Consider the following 16,458-nt stretch of genomic DNA (forward strand, 5'->3'; position numbering starts at 1 on the left):
ATTCTTATTACGACAATCTGCTTGAACGTCCATTAGCCTTTAGAAAAAGCTTATCTCTCAGTGAAACAGCTGGAATTTTTTGTAAAAATGAATGCAGGAATTTTCTACAACGTTCATAAGGGTATATTGAATCTTGTTAAAAACGAGCCAATTTAATAGATTGTCTCAGAATTATGAAAGAGCTGTGTGCTATTAGTTTAACTCTTTTGATATAATATGTTTTTGTCAAAAATATTAGGGGTTAAACTATGAAATTGCAGATTTTTACTGAAAAATTGAAATTGTTTTTTTTTAAATTTAATATGTGTATTTGTTCAAAATATCTACCATTATTATCTATACATTGCTGTCATCTAATATGAAGGTCATTTATGCCTTTGTGATAGAAGTCTGGTGATCTAGATTTTGCAAACTGCCAAAGCATTTTGTACTGCCTTCTTCCTACATTTATCGCGTAGAAAATTGTCCAAATCACGAAAAAAATGGTAGTCCGTTGGAGCAAAGTCTGGCGAATACGGAGGGTGACGAATGGTTTCTAATTGCAGTTCCTGTAGATTTAAAACGGTTTCTCGTGCTGTATGAGGTCTCGCGTTATCATGGAGCAATAATGGTGAAGACCGATTCATGAGTTGGAACTGTTTCAATGCAAGTTTTGCTATCATTGTTCGGAGTTCGGCACGGTAGACATCTGACGCTATTGCTTGACCAGATTGGAGACAGCTGTAGTGAATGCCACTTTGCTGAGACCAAACAGTTACCTTTTTATCGGTAAGCTTTGCCACAACAGTGTCCTAAACACTGTTGTGGCGTTTGACCTGGGGTCAGCCATTTTTATATCGATTCAACAAGGCACCACAAGTTTCAACACGCGTTTCTTTCTGCAGATCAGTTAAATCATGAGGCACCCATTTTTTTTTAACTGATTTGTTGCAAATGAGTCAATATTGTTGGTAAGGTAACGTTAAGCCATGCCGCTAATTTCTTGGTAGTTTGGCCCAGATCGGCTTCTACCATCTCTTTCAATTGTTATTCACATGTGTGGTCGAACTTCTACGTGCTTCGTTCTTCAAATCAAAATTTCCATCAAGAAAGCGTTTAAATCAAAATCGCACGGTGCGTTCATCATCGGTCTGCGGAGGGACTTCGGTTCCCTCTGTATTTTGTACCGCATGTTCCATGGGGAGTGCTCTGAGGAATTGTTCGAGATGATACCAACGTCTCCTTTTTACCATCGCACCGCCCGCCACCGGAGTAGAGTTCATCCATACTACCTGGAGCCACTGCGGTCATCCACAGTGCGTTTCCAGAGATCTTTTTTGCCACGTACCATCCGGCTATGGAATGAGCTCCCCTCCACGGTGTTTCCCGAGCGCTATGATATGTCCTTCTTCAAACGAGGCTTGTGGAGAGTATTAAGCGGTAGGCAGCGGCTTGGCTCTGCCCCTGGCATTGCTGAAGTCCATGGGCGACCGTAACCACTCACCATCAGGTGGGCCGTATGCTCGTCCGCCTACAAGGGCAATAAAAAAAATAAAAAAAATCAGCAGTCCCCTCTCAAACGCAACATTGATATTGCGAGCTGTTACTGCAGCGTTAGTTTCACGTCGGAGCTCGTATTAAAAAGTCACTCGAATTTTCGAAGTATCCATCTTTCTTGTCTAAGCTGACCTCTTGTGAGTCCGCACGGGTAGGTACCACTAGCCTGCCGATTTCTGCCGTGAAGCAGTAATGCGTTTCGGTTTGAAGGGTGGAGCAGCTGTTGTAACTACAATGAGATCTTAGAACTTATATCTCAAGGTGGGTGGCGCATTTACGTTGTAGATATCTATGGGCTCCAGTACCCAATTAACATCAGGTGGGTTGTGAGCTCGTCCATCCATCTAAGCAATAAAAATAGCTATTTTGATAGTGCCACCTCCAGTAATTACGCAATTTATAAGCATTAGTCGTTTAAAACGCTACTCCTCTTTTAGCACGATAAAACTTGTTGACCGAAATACCGTCGTCAACCGATCGGAGCGCATCAAAGACTTTCACGAATTGTGAACAAACCAAGACAATTGAAAAAGTCTAGTTCAAATGAGCTTGCAAATATTCAGAGGCAGCGCTCATAGATGCGCCCTCTTATTGCAATCTACCTTTGAATGCAATTCGTCTGTGATTGTTCGCGTTGTATCTTTGTTCTCGGACGGAAATGAAGCATTGACGCGCCACGTCAAGAAGTACTTCATAAAACCAACGTCTGTAGCATTAGTTAGTCTATACTAATATTATAAAGAGTAATGATTTGTTTGTTTGTTTGTATTGAATAGGCTTCGAAACTATTGAATCGATTTGAAAATTCTTTCACTGTTTGGAAGCTATTAATAATTTCCGAGTTACATAGGCTATAATCTTTTTTGAAAAAAATTAGGCATCCTTACTAAAACTCCAATAATGTAACCCAAGGTGTAAAAAAAATACCTAAAATATCCTTTACAGCTCGTGTCCTGCGAAAACTATTGATGATAGAATAAAATAATGTACTACGACTTTGTAGAGCACATTATTATTTACCAAAAGTGTCGCGACAGTATATGTCTAACTATTATAGTTATGTCGCAATAAGTGTTCTTTTATTTGAAAAAATAAAACAACGTCAAATATCGTTGAAATTTTTGTTAAAGAACCGAGCGGAGCCGGAACGGGCCGCTAGTATTTTAATAAAACTGACGATCATGCATTTTTGTATGTCGAATGGCTGAGCTCTCGCGCCAACTGCTGTTCCGACGTTACTGCCCGTAGACATTTTTTTAATGCATAGACAGGTAAAAGCCGCTACCGACCTTAAGACATGAGGTCTATGTTTCAATTGCTTACTATCACCTCTGCTGCTTAGTGGTATTTACTCCGGCGGGCTCACAAGGCTGCCATCAGTAAACACGACACATCGCCTTCAGACACGAAACGACACAAGAATGCCAAACTTTTAAACAACATTCATCGTAGTATATTGGAAACCGTCTAAAGCCCCGTCCAAGTCGCATTACGCTCCTCATTGCGACCGTTCTTATTGCAAATGAGCTCTGCGGCGCTCCCCGAGAAACGCTACGGCGTGAATGTGGAAATGGAAACGAGATTTGAGACCTAATTTCGGTTTAGGATCATTGTTATGGGTGCTTCGTTCGTGCGAAACGCTAATTTGGATTCAAATTTGGTTTTTTTTTTTAAATTTGAATTGATTTTGTTGGAACGTGTATTTTTTAATACGCTTTTATGATCTTAAGAAGTATGTATGTAACGGAATCTTTGAACATGATTTTGACTCCCTTCAAACGTCGGATTAACTCGAAATTTGGTATGCTTATTAAGGATCGATGACAATTCAATATAAAAAAAAACAAAAAAAAAATTGAAAAAATTAAAATTTAACTAAAAAATGAAAAATAAATAATAGTTTAAAAAACTAACAAAATACGCTTTTATAGAAAATCCAACTAAAAATATAAAATAAATTTGAATTAAAAATAGGGTAAGAAAGAATGATTTTCTTGTAAAAAAAAAGCGTGGGGTGCATGGTATCAGTAGTTATAAATATTTTATGAACAGATTTGAGTTGAAGGGTTATTTTGATAATATCCTGAAAAGCACCCCATACTTTTTTAAAATAAAATCATTTTGTCTTACACTATATTTAATTCAAATTTATTAAAAAATATTTTCTATTTTTTAGTTGGATTTTCTATAAAAGCGTATTTTAGCCTTCGTCAAACAGAACGCGTACTTAGCGCGCGTCAGAGCGCGGCGTTAGTTTAGCGCTCTGAAGCGCGCTAAGTACGCGTTCTGTTTGACGAAGCCTTTTGTTAGTTTTTTTAAACTATTAGTTATTACCTTTACCATAATTATTAACTTCCCAAATATCTAGTTTACGGCTAGACGTAATAGGACATGATACAATTGGCAATTTCTGACGTGAAGCAGTAACGCATTTCGGTTTGAAGGGTTGGGCAGCCGTTGTACCGTACTAGGTAAAACTGGGACTTAGAACTTATGCCTCAAAGTGAGTGGCTGCATTTACGTTGCTCATGTCTATGGGCTCCGATAACCACAGATCACCAGCTGGCCCGTGAGCTCGTCCGGTCATCTAAGTAATAAAAAAATCCTGTAGACATTTGCTGCGACACCATTGAGACCGAAGCATCCGACAGAGACAGCCTACTGAGTTTCTCGCCGGATCTTTTCAGTGGGTCGCATTTCCGATTCGGTGGTAGATTCTGCGAAGCACTGCTCTTGCTGGGGCCAGTGTTAGCCACACTCCGGGTTTGAGCCCCGTGATCTCACCTACTAGCTCAGTAAATCCAGAATAACCCCTCGAGGTTAGTGGAATAGGTAGGAATAAAATAAAAATAAATATAAAGAACCGAGGCAGTATCTGTAAATACATGTGGTGATGTCTATGAGCTCTAGCAAGTACTTTACCATGTGCAGTGAGTCTACCTTACCCATCTTAACTATCGGATGCTTTTTGTCTATATCTCTAGTATCATAATATAATCTCAATTGCATTACAATGTAGAAAAACATCAATTTTTTTTTAAATATTTCATTCATTCTTTGATAAGTCATTCACCATCCAGGCGGTTCGATTGTGGAATGCTCTGCCGGATGCAGTGAGAAGTGCTCCAACTTTAAGCTGCTTTAAAAGAATGGTGAAGGAACATTATTACCTATCTGCTTAGTGTTGTTTGATTGTATCATTATTATTTATCATTTCCATACTGTTGATTTATTATATGTTTGTAAGTATGTATATTGGTATATAAATCAAATATAGTTATTTCATATTATATGTAAACGGTATAAATCTATTTATTGTATGTATATATTTTCTATAGTAATGTATTGTCAATAGGATGCCGCAACATATTTTTATATTTTCCAGAATATCTCTAAATTAAACAGTTGTTTGGAAGAGATCGCTTTTAGCGATAAGACCGCCTATTGTACAAATCTATTTGCTTTTTGACTGTTTTTGAATGTAAATTGTGTTTTGGTGTGCAATAAAGTATATTCTCTCTCTCTCTCTCTCTCTCTCTCTCTCTCTCTCTCTCTTTCTCTCTCTCCCTCTCTGTTTCCGCATTCCTGGTGTTATGCGAACCATTTTCCATTAAAACTACTAAAAACACGAGTTACTTATACCCTTGGATGCAAAATAAAAACCAAGCAGCATTGAACAGTTTATTTTATTGTCATAATATTTTATAAAGTACAAAATCGTTATGGCACTTGTTTCTTTAATGAATTAACAATTAATTATAACAATAAGGTAACGTAAAAGTAACAATACTATTTTAATAACTCTTATGGCGTTGTCCACTTGTACGGCTATGATTTGTAGACTATTTAATATAAAGGATAATTTAATACACATATTACACAGTATCAAGAGTAAATGATGAATAAACAAAATGCCTACATATATTATTATGCTATAAAGTAACATTAATGATTGCTTACAGTTATAAAGTCCTAAGTTCCTCAAACTCAGTCACAGCAGAGTATATTTTTGCCGCCGGTAAAGTAAACATGGCTTCTCATGTATGAATGTCCGCACGGGTAGGTACCACCACCCTGCCTATTTCTGCCGTGAAGCAGTAATGCGTTTCGGTTTGAAGGGCGGGGCAGCCGTTGTAACTATACTGAGACCTTAGAACTTATATTTCAAAGTGGGTGGCGTATTTAAGTTGTAGATGTCTATGGGCTCCAGAAACCATTTAGCACCAGGTGGGCTGTGAGCTCGTCCACCCATATAATGCAATAAATAAAAAGAATAATAGGCACATAGGTTATTTAAGTAATTAATAATAATAATAATAACTGGGAACAAATCACGCTCCGGTCATCCTGCTCCAATTTAGGATTCCCTGGGTTATGCCTACGAGAGACTGCTAAACATACTTAGATATGCTTAAACATATCCATAAATAAATCTGTTTATCGCAAAATGTTTGCTCGATGTGGGAATCGATCCCACGACCCTCGGTGTGACAGTCAGAGTCGCTAACTACCGCACCATCAAGTCATTCAGTAATGGGGCATCATATCTAAACGTGGATACGGCCATTTATCACGTGTTCTCTGGTAATCACTTAATACAAGATAAGCCACTTAGCCTAATTTTATACACGTCAATGAAATGTATAAAATTAGGCTAAGTTTCCCGCTTTATTTCAGTTTGATAGTGTGATCGTCCCGTGAAAGTACTCGCTTTTACCGTGAGTCGCCAGAAATACAAACAAAAGCTTGGAACATATTTTTGAAATATCTTACAATAACACTATTATCCTCCTCTATAATAATCAAAATCATGTTTATTTTTGTATAGGTCTGTCAAAACTGTTGATTCACTTTACTAATTTGATAGGACATAATTGAAATTGAAATATAAACTTACGAAAACTAAAAACAATTTACGATACCATACTATAATATATGCCATACTATAACCTAATTAATTTTAATAATAAAATAATAATTTATATAATACCAAAAGTGTGGAAATTTGAATAGGTACAATAAAAACTTAATTTATTTAAAAGATAAGAATCGTAACTAACTGTTCTTAATTATAATAATTTAAAAATACATTATTCGTTATTATCCAAAAAGAGTACAATTGAAAATTTACTAGAAATGCAGTGTATAATACAGACATAGATTTATTTAACTTTAATACATAATTCGCACCTTTAGAATTGAAATGGCTTAATTTAAAGTTCTTATTTTTTTATAAACGCCAAAAATGTAATCGAAGAATTGTCACTTTTTAGTTTTTCGATTACGTTACTATAGAGTAAGCGCTTGATTTAAAAGAGACGGAAAGAGTACATTTGTCCTTTTCTAGACTAAAACAGATTGAATATTTTTTATAAGATGATAGAATCTATGTTTTTAGGTCGGTCGGTCGTTTAGCTTCAATTCTAAAGGTGCTAAATCAATTGATAAAACCCGTATTATAATTAGGTAATAACTGTAATGGATGCTCATTATCACACTGACACAATGACATTCGTTTGACACATCCATCTGTCAGATTGACAGCCGTCCATTTTGTTTCAAATACAGGAAAGGCGGATACGACAGTCCCGCGTTACGTGATAAGATGACACAAACAATTCACAGAAATAAATGTTGAACTTTCATATACACAAAATTTTCAACACCACACATATTTCAAGTTATATTATACTATGGCGCACATCAATCTCACATGTTACATTACGAGTATTACTCAAGAAGTTGAAGTCTGTACACTAAAAACTTTTTACTATGTACCAGCAAACGGTTTTCGGATTCGTTTATCGTACGTAACACGTTTCTTGGGCCAGCGCTTCTTACTGAAAATTTTAAATTTTCAAGAATATAATACTACGAATTCTTTACACGGAGTTAATTTTTGTATTAGTTGTCTGTGTTAGCTTTCATCATACCGTAGCCCTGTTATTTGTGCGTCAAAGCATCGATTGTTTAATTATTGAATTACTTTAACGGTTTAAACTTAATTTGTATCTGTGAAAGTAGATTATATTATGTCAAACACGCGGCAACTGACTAATTGGGAAGCTGCCTTAGAGCTTTGAGCATAAATACGGTAATTTTGTTTTTAAAATGTTGCTCAATTGTAAAAAATTTCTCACCCGTAAACAAAAATTTTCTATGACCTCCCTTTGCGTATCGCTTCAGTAGTTGTTTCGATTTTACCACCCTATTCTCTTTTAAATTATCAGTTAAGAAATGACCAGTACGTCTCTTATAGGCTGCAAGTCCTAAGTCATCTTTTAAAATATGCGACATGGTTCTAGGTGCTTCATCTCCGGAGATAAAATCTTTTGCTTTCGGACAGGATTTCTTCGAATTCTTTCCCTTACTGCTTTGACCACCTTTTTCGTACGAACACTACGTGGACGGCCAGATCTTTTTCTGTCATAAACAGAGGAAGTCTCATTGCACCTATTAATATCCCGGTACACAAACATTTTACTAATACCAAGCGTATGGAGAGTTTTAAAAATTGCATTTGGCTCCATACCTACTTTGTGTAATGCAATCACAGCGATTCGGTTCTCTTTATCACCCCACTCCACTTTAATATCGCAAAATATTGTACAATGTATTGGCGTCAAAATGAGAAAACTCAATGAGCAATCATATAAAAATGACAGATTCCAAATTCAAAAGTAATATTTTGTTTATTTTTAATTGTAACCGTATTTATGGCCAGACTAAGTATTTATGTAACTATTATGATAGTATTGAGAACCTACTACAGGTAGGAATTAGTATTGTATACCTTTTACAGCCAAAATCTTGTACATTCTGATTTGAGGGGGATATTAGATATTGAATAATCGTTACTACAATATATTAAAAGTTTTCACCTCATGTCGTAGAGTTTATGGGGATATTCGAGGCCAAAAAAATTTTGTTTTTATATAGCGTCAATGGCGACTTAAGTTCCTCGATTGCTATTTTACTCCTTCGACGATGATGCTTTGATAACTTTCGATTAGGAGAAAGATGAATTACCGACAGTAGGTACTTACATATAAATCTTTGACAGCTGTCAAATTTGACATTTTCGTGTTTGAACCGTGAAAGTGTATTTATTACATAATATAATGTTTTTAGTAAATGGCAATGAATCATGCAAGTTATGTTAAATTAGAATTCTAACCTAAGTCGTAAGTGTTTTTACTATTTTCGTGCACCGTTAATGTTTTACGTGGCCTTGGCTTACCTTATGTAATTATACTTGTTTTTGATCATATAATAAATAATATGAAATGTAAATTGAATACGCAATAATTTATAGTCAAATAAGTAATTTAAAAAAAAACAAGCTAAATTTGGTAAGTGTTAATACCAAAAATTACTGACAATTTAAAGATATCAATCACTAAACCACGTCTTTCAATCAAATATGCATAGAAAATACTTTGACTAAAGAAAAACTGTGTTGTTATTTCGTTTATCAATGCTTTCTCTGAATTAATTCATATTTTGAAAATGATCCAATCTATTATATTTTTTAAATAAATATTGGCACGACCATTATATACTTCTCTAGAAAAAAAAAGATATCTACAAATACCAAACATTCGTAAATCAACTCAAAAATAATTACTTATTCAACATTTTTCTCTAAACTTATCCGCTAAATAAAAATGAATACAAACGTATCAAGCATAAGTTCTTCTGTTATGAATGCTTTTAGTTTTAAAACGTCACAACTTCGTGCTTTATTCATGCTATAAAATATAATAAATATCACAGTTCCAAAGAGTGACCAGTCTGAAATTCAGTAAAAGTAAGATGCGTAAGTCGTTTTTAAGATTACGTATTATAACGTTTATCATACAAAAACCAAGAAAAAAATAGAAAATAGGAAAAAATAAATCTTTTTTTTATTCAAAAAATTAAACACCAAAGTTAATTGAAGATTTGATTTACTGGATAATGTACTATCGTAAGTAATATACATAACTAAATAACGCTACATATTAATTGAACAATACACACGTAAAACTTCCATAAATCGTTTACTACATACTCGATATTTACAATTGTTACTCTTTGGAATCGAAAAATCGATATTATTATATCGCATTCTACTTTTCATTAATATGTTAAAATTATGTTCTAACTACCAAGCCATCACCGGTGCAAATGCGATTACTACAGCAATTCAACTACAAAGTGATTGTGTTAATTCAACGATCGCGACGTTATCAACTTACTGATTGTGTCTCGATGCTTGCGACGATAACTCGACGCAAAGGACTATAAGTTTATTATCACAGCTCAATCTGAAATTAATTACAAATAAAATGTAGTGGAAACTATCAAATCAATTTTAATCATTTACTAAGTATTACGCGTATTATTATTTAAACAAATTGTGCTAAATTTTCAAAACCAAATTAATTGCTCAATGGTAGTTTTAACTAAAATATAAACACTAATTTTGAGTTCATATTTTGAAAGCCCGCAATGGACACCAAACCCAACTCCTCGTGTCGCATGAATCACAACCCAGCAAATTTTTATTTGTGATACATTGCGTGGGTAGAAAAATACTTTTTAATACTGATTTTTATGCTATCGTGTTTTGAATTACCACCATAATTATTAATCATCAACTTCTGCAACGATTCCTATTGATACTGTAATCTCTACGCATCTTTGTGTAGCCTGGGAAAGATCTTAATACGGGGAGAGGAAATTAGCTTTCAGTAGTTTTGTCTGTTAGAAAGCAGTCGAACAAACGATCTTTGGCTCGAACAGTAATGTATTATATGAACAGTAAACATTACTATATCACGACGCGTTTGTGATTTGTACATCGTGCATTACGGGCTGCATCGCAGTATTCAGATGACAGATGTCAATTTGACATATGACACGTAGACATATCGTCTATGTCGTAACTGAACACCTTTCCTTTGTCATATCAGTCTTGTCAGAGCGGTCGTGGTCGTCATCCAGCATCATTGCTGTGGGCAGATGCTATGCGCCTCTCGAGCTACCGCCACTCCTGCGGTTTGTGATGATTCTGGTACACTCATGAAAACAGCCGCCAACTGCCGATTTGACTTGGTTGGTCCATCGCATGGACAACCTTCCACGTGGTTTGGTGCCTTCTATTTTGTTCTGAACGACAAGGCGCTCTATGGAGTCATTTCCTCGCCAGGAGACATGACCAAAAAATGATAGTATGCGCCCATGGACGAGCGCTGAAAGACGCTGCATAATGAACTTAATTCTACTTAACTGAACACCAAAAGTGCAACAAAGATAGTTAGATAGCGTCTTTGTGTTCGTTTATCACACACCTCGTTTTAATAAAAGAAATATTGATGTTTCAATCTTGAATAAACCTTGATTTATCTCAGTACAATTAAATTATGACTACGATTGCTTAAGCTAGGATTTGGTGCTGTATTGGGAAAATTAAGAACCTTAAATTTTAGAATGATTTATTTGTAGTTAGTTTTAGGTTACTTACAGTCTTTGTTCTAAAAGTTTGTCTAGAGGAGATGCGGTGCCAAACATTTGTTGGCTATCTGAGCTCCACTCGTCACAGTATGCTTTTGTTGATCGATTGCCTAGAGTATCAGCACCTATCCACACCATTTTCTTAGGCCTGAAAAACAAACCAACATTATAGTAAAATTAACTCTCGTAAACTTGTTTTTTTTTGTTACTATGTTAGTTATTCAGGTAAAAAAATCATTGGAAATCATCGATATCAAATTTTGGTACCTTAATTTAATGTTTCGTAAATAGAAATATCAAGTATACAGTTTAGTAACCAGACATTGGATTGAATACGATAAATCTTGATATTTATGTGATAAAGTCCCTTGAGTGAAATAGCTCTTTAGCTTTTTTGTCAAAGCTCTGTTTTCATGAGAAACAATTTTGCGTTATTGGGTAGGTATATAGCATTGGTTATTGCGAAACTGTTGCTTTCAACCGGTGGTATACACACGTATCTATAGGATCTAATAACCGCTTCAGACCTTACGAATCAAGAAGTCGGTTGCTCATTGACCACTTCTCATATATTTTTTTGCTTAGATGGGTGGACGAGCTCCCGGCCTACCTGGTGCCAAGTGGTTACCGGAGCCCATAGACAACTATAATTTAAATGCCGCCACTCACCTCGGGACATGAGTGTCTATGGTCTCAGTTTTTATAGTAACAAAACGTTAAACAGCTCACCATTGTTGATCCACATAGACGTTTCTGTTGTCGAAACTGTAGATATTAGCCTTAGATTGCCCGTGCATTGATCTGGCTCCATCAAATATGCTACTCCACGAAGGGTAAAGAATTTCCCCCTTTAAATTTGTAACAGGAATGTTACGTTCTGACGGTTTTACTAATGAAATTAGGTCTGTTACCCTGAAAAACAAAGCGATGTTCATTGGAATTGTAATGGATTGAAAATGTCAGGCCTATGCTTATTATCTATACATATAAATAAAATACGAGGGTCTGTTTGTAACATTGAAATAACCGCTTTTTACTACGTGCATATACGTGAATATACTACGTGAATATAATAATATAAACGGTACATACACCAAAATAACATTTTTTTTTATTTTTGTCTGTCTGTTTGTTCGGGCTAATCTCTGGAACGGCTGGACCGATTTTGATGAGACTTTCACTGATGATCTAAAGAGTAACTTAGGTTACTTTTTTAGACTAGCTTCGCCCCGCGGCGTCACCCACGGTACGAAAATAACCGCGGGTAACATCGCGGGACTGAGCTATCAATAATAAAATTTAATGTTTCCGAAGCGAAGCGAGGGCGGGTCACTAGTAGAATATATTACGCATATTATATTAGGCCTTATTTTAGATAATCTCAATTTTCGTTCTGTGTAAACAAGGAACCGTGTCGAATCTGAGTTTTACATAGAAATAAGAAGTGGTGAAAGGACTATTTATGGATATTTTTTTCCAAAAAAAACCTTCCGAAAACTTATCTAAGGCTGTTTGTTTACTTTTCCGCGAAATATATTTTATAACATTATTTTCTTTCCTCTTTCTATCATAACTTTTTGAGTTTTTGGAATCTATAAAGAAATACAAAAATTATCGGAAGATGTTTCCGGTGTCCTACGCGGCGCTTTGAAGTAATAATTATGTCGATTTCTGTTACTAAACGTTTGGATTGACTTACTTTGCCTTATTTTGTTTGTTAATGTATGTTTTAGTCTTTAGGTCTCTTAGAAATAGATTCACTCTCAGTACCTTCGGACTCGCTTTTTTTTCCCTTACTAAGCTGATGGTCTAAAGAGACCATATCAGCGTGGATTCGTCTTTCCCAGAGTCTACTAGATATTCTGGCGCTTTGGTAAGAAGATCGAAGAGAGAAATCGACATAATTACTTCAGTGCGCCCATTCAGGGCACCGGTGACCTACGGGGCAGTCAACGCGTTAACAACAGAGACAATATTTTGTATTCGTCTGTGTATAGTGTTTGACTTGAATATCTGTAATTTACTAAATATTTGGAAATCAAATATTATCACTAATGATATCTATACTAACATTATGGTTTTTACGGATGTTCCGTTATAACTACTGAACCATGCATCCGATTGACTTGAAACTTGGTATCCATGTAGAAAATATTTATATGAGTGTTGAAATCCCTACACCAATTGCGGGGGCGTTAATTATGAGAATCTTTGTGGGGGTGAGAAATAATAATATTAATTTTAAATGCCCAGCGAAGCGGACGGGTACATCTAGTATTATATATTATTAGTCTTGTCACAAACTATCGGCCACAATGTTTGTAAAATCATTAACAATATCTAAGACAAATTTACTACGTTATCCGTAACATATTGTAATGTATCCATAAGTAGCAAAAGATCACGATCAGTCGAAGAGTTATATCGGTATTGTATTTAACACACGCGAGTGCGAAGCTACTCCCGGAAGGACTCAGCCGCATACATCCATCCATAAAATCTTCAAGAACATACAATGTCTTGTGAAGTAGGGTTGCCAATTTTAATTTCAATCCCTAAATTGCGGTTTAAGATAAAGCGCCAAACCTGTTTGAGAGCACAGCAACGAATGTTCCGTTATAGTCGCGCATGGACTGTCTGTGGCACTCGTAGTTGATCGCGCTGTAGCCAACCCTATTTAAGTGGGTCTCCATTCTACCAGAGTAAGGTTCGTTCAGGGCTGCCAAGCGTATCTGTGAATCAAAGCGACTTATAAACATGTGAGACTCTTTTTATCAATCTGCTTTTAATCACTTCCACGATTAACAAAATCAATATGACTCATATAATATCGTCTTCTCGCATTAAAACTGTATGATTTCAAAACGTTACTGGTGGTAGGACCTCTTGTGAGTCCGCGTGGGTGGGTACGACCACCCTGCCTATTTTTGCCGTGAAGCGGTAATGCGTTTCGGTTCGAAGGGTGGGGCAGCCGTTGTAACTATACTGAGACCCTTAGAACTTATATCTCAAGGTGGGTGGCGCATTTACGTTGTAGATGTCTATGGGCTAGAGTAACCACTTAATACCAGGTGGGCTGTGAGCTCGTCCACCCATCTAAGCAATAAAAAAAAAGACTTGTTTAATTTGAGTGCAAATTTCCCGCTAATAAGAGAATTAAATAACAAACCCCATACTCACATATCTTTTGTCGTTAGGTGACTTTGACGGTTGATTGTATGGTACAAGTCTAGGTGCGCTTCTCGAAGGTTGGTACATCGATCCAATCTAAAGAAAATTAAAATTGGATACTAAATTCATACTGTGAAAATATTCTACAAAAAATATCAAGAACTAGCTGACCCGGCAGACTATGTAGTGCCTCAATCGATAAATAAAAGACCTAAACTTATTTATAAAATAAACTTAAAACAAACAAATGAAATCCCTCCGACGGGGGACACATCAAAGGAAAAACAAAATTGTTATTTTTATTTAATTCCAAGCATTTTCATATTTATCTACCTATTAAACGTTCTCTGGACCTTCATAAATAATTCAAGACCAAAATTAGCGAAATCGGTCCAGCCGTTCTCGAGTTTTAACGAGACTAACGAGCAGCAATTCATTTTTATATATATAGATAGAAGATAGATATATCCAACTACGAGCTCACGGGTTCAGCCTGGGAGAATTGCTAACATTAGCCCTAACAAAAGCAGTGCTTCGCAGAATCTACCACCGGATCGGAAACGCGACTCAATGGGCAGCTAAAGTACAGAAAGAATAGTAACTTGTATACTCACATTAACATTCTGCCATCCATATTCCACTCTCAACAACAAAATTTGTTCATCCAGAACGTAAGCGAGAGTTCCTACAGGCGTTTTCGATGTTCTCTGAGGCAAATTAGTGAATTTCAAATTTTAAAAAGCTCTTTTGCAAAATAATTTGCTGTTTAATTAAAAAAAAAATGTGTGGTGTCGTGGGACTCCGGATAGGAGCGAAGTTTCTTATTAATAATTTTAAGTTCTATTCGAATAATTATTCGGATATACATTTTTTAATATGATTTTTTTATTGATAAAAAAAAACTACTTTATCAACTTTATTTTATTCACAACGATTTATCAAAAATATATTATTTGATAATAATATACAAAGAAACAGCTTTTTATATTAATAATAATAATAACCGTCATCACGTAGACTATACATTACACACTGTATAGCCATTATACTAAGACTATACATAAATAATAAAAATCTTACGTTACGGACTTTTTTCCCGGTTAGGGTACCCCTCCCCATCGTCCCATAAGGAACTTCGTTCCAAAAAGTGTACTATTGGTTATCTTATTGGTTATATGATATCTACGGGTTATGATCCCTTGGGTCGGATTCTTGGGCGAGAACGTAGGAGATTCATTGCTATTTATATCTATTAGATATAAAATTGTAAGTGTAAAAATGTTGTTTAAGTGATGAAACTGGGTACCACAGTATTTTAGCAATTCAAGAAAGGATTCAATCCATTAAAGTCTGACATTCAGAGTATATGTAGTTTTAAAGCAAATGAGTGTATAGAATTTAAAAATGATTAGAATTAGCAATTGTCTTAGTGGAGCGTTGTTGGGTTTTATTAGTAAATTCTAATAAATTTGCCAAATAGTTTACCTTCAACAGACCCTTGTAGGTCTTGAAAATAATCGTGTATGATTTAAAGAAGGCTTCATCGTCGTTGCTATCGAAATCAACTAGAAATGAACAAATTTACCAATTGCAGTATTTCCATGAAAACTATGAACAGATCAAATTAAATCGTATAGGTGTTTTAAATACCTGTTTCATCAATATTATTCGATGTCATCGTAAATCCTGGTTCACCTTTCGGACCGATTATGGACGCTCCTGGTTGACCCGCTTCACCGTCTCTCCCAGGTGATCCTGGAGGCCCTGGGGGTCCAGGAGGTCCAGGGATGGGTGGTTGAGGACTCGACTTCTCACAAATTCCTGGAGGGCCAACTGGTCCTATGGGGCCAGGCTTACCGGGACTACCTTCTAGCCCTCGATCCCCCTTTTCACCTTTCAGCTGGAATTTGAAGCTCTTAGAGTAACACACGTTATTATTTTTATTTCCAGATAGAGCTATGAATGTTTTCGGTGCCAGCACTACAAGCACTTTAGCGCGGTGCACTGGATGAACAATAATCAAAGAGATTAAAGAGCGACTGGTTAGCGATGTTTCGCGTTCCGACCAGGCAGGCTGGTTCAGGTTAAGCGAGGTATTCCGGAACACCAGCGGCACTGCCTTAACCTCATAGACTGTTGTCCCGAGACAGCTGACATAGAGTCATCGATTCACTTCGACCACTCCACCAGCTCGGTGTTCGTAGAATGAGCTGCGATTCTGGTTGCAGTATTGACTGCAAACTTGTTTCAACT

At 36.0% G+C, this 16,458-nt stretch overlaps 1 protein-coding gene across 4 annotated transcripts in view; it reads right to left on the reverse strand.

Moving 5' to 3' along the window:
• Window positions 1-5,207: 5,207 nt before the first annotated feature.
• The window catches only part of LOC101738279 (collagen alpha-1(XVIII) chain), a 106,873-nt gene continuing 95,622 nt past the window's right edge, over window positions 5,208-16,458 (reverse strand). For 2 of the 4 annotated variants that reach the window (XM_021352393.3, XM_012696097.4), the window contains 9 exons: window positions 15,856-16,105; window positions 15,691-15,770; window positions 14,820-14,912; window positions 14,215-14,301; window positions 13,621-13,766; window positions 11,764-11,946; window positions 11,045-11,182; window positions 9,777-9,845; window positions 5,208-7,376 (listed from right to left, as the gene is read on the reverse strand). In XM_021352393.3, the coding sequence (XP_021208068.2) occupies window positions 7,307-7,376; window positions 9,777-9,845; window positions 11,045-11,182; window positions 11,764-11,946; window positions 13,621-13,766; window positions 14,215-14,301; window positions 14,820-14,912; window positions 15,691-15,770; window positions 15,856-16,105 (1,116 nt within the window). In that variant the 3' untranslated portion in view covers window positions 5,208-7,306. Of the gene's footprint in view, window positions 7,377-7,429; window positions 7,960-9,776; window positions 9,846-11,044; window positions 11,183-11,763; window positions 11,947-13,620; window positions 13,767-14,214; window positions 14,302-14,819; window positions 14,913-15,690; window positions 15,771-15,855; window positions 16,106-16,458 lie in introns of those variants that run through there. The other 2 variants (XM_062671260.1, XM_062671261.1) reach the window with 1 other exon arrangement.

Source organism: Bombyx mori, chromosome 11, assembly GCF_030269925.1.
Source record: "Bombyx mori chromosome 11, ASM3026992v2".
NCBI classification, from domain to species: Eukaryota; Metazoa; Arthropoda; class Insecta; order Lepidoptera; family Bombycidae; genus Bombyx; species Bombyx mori.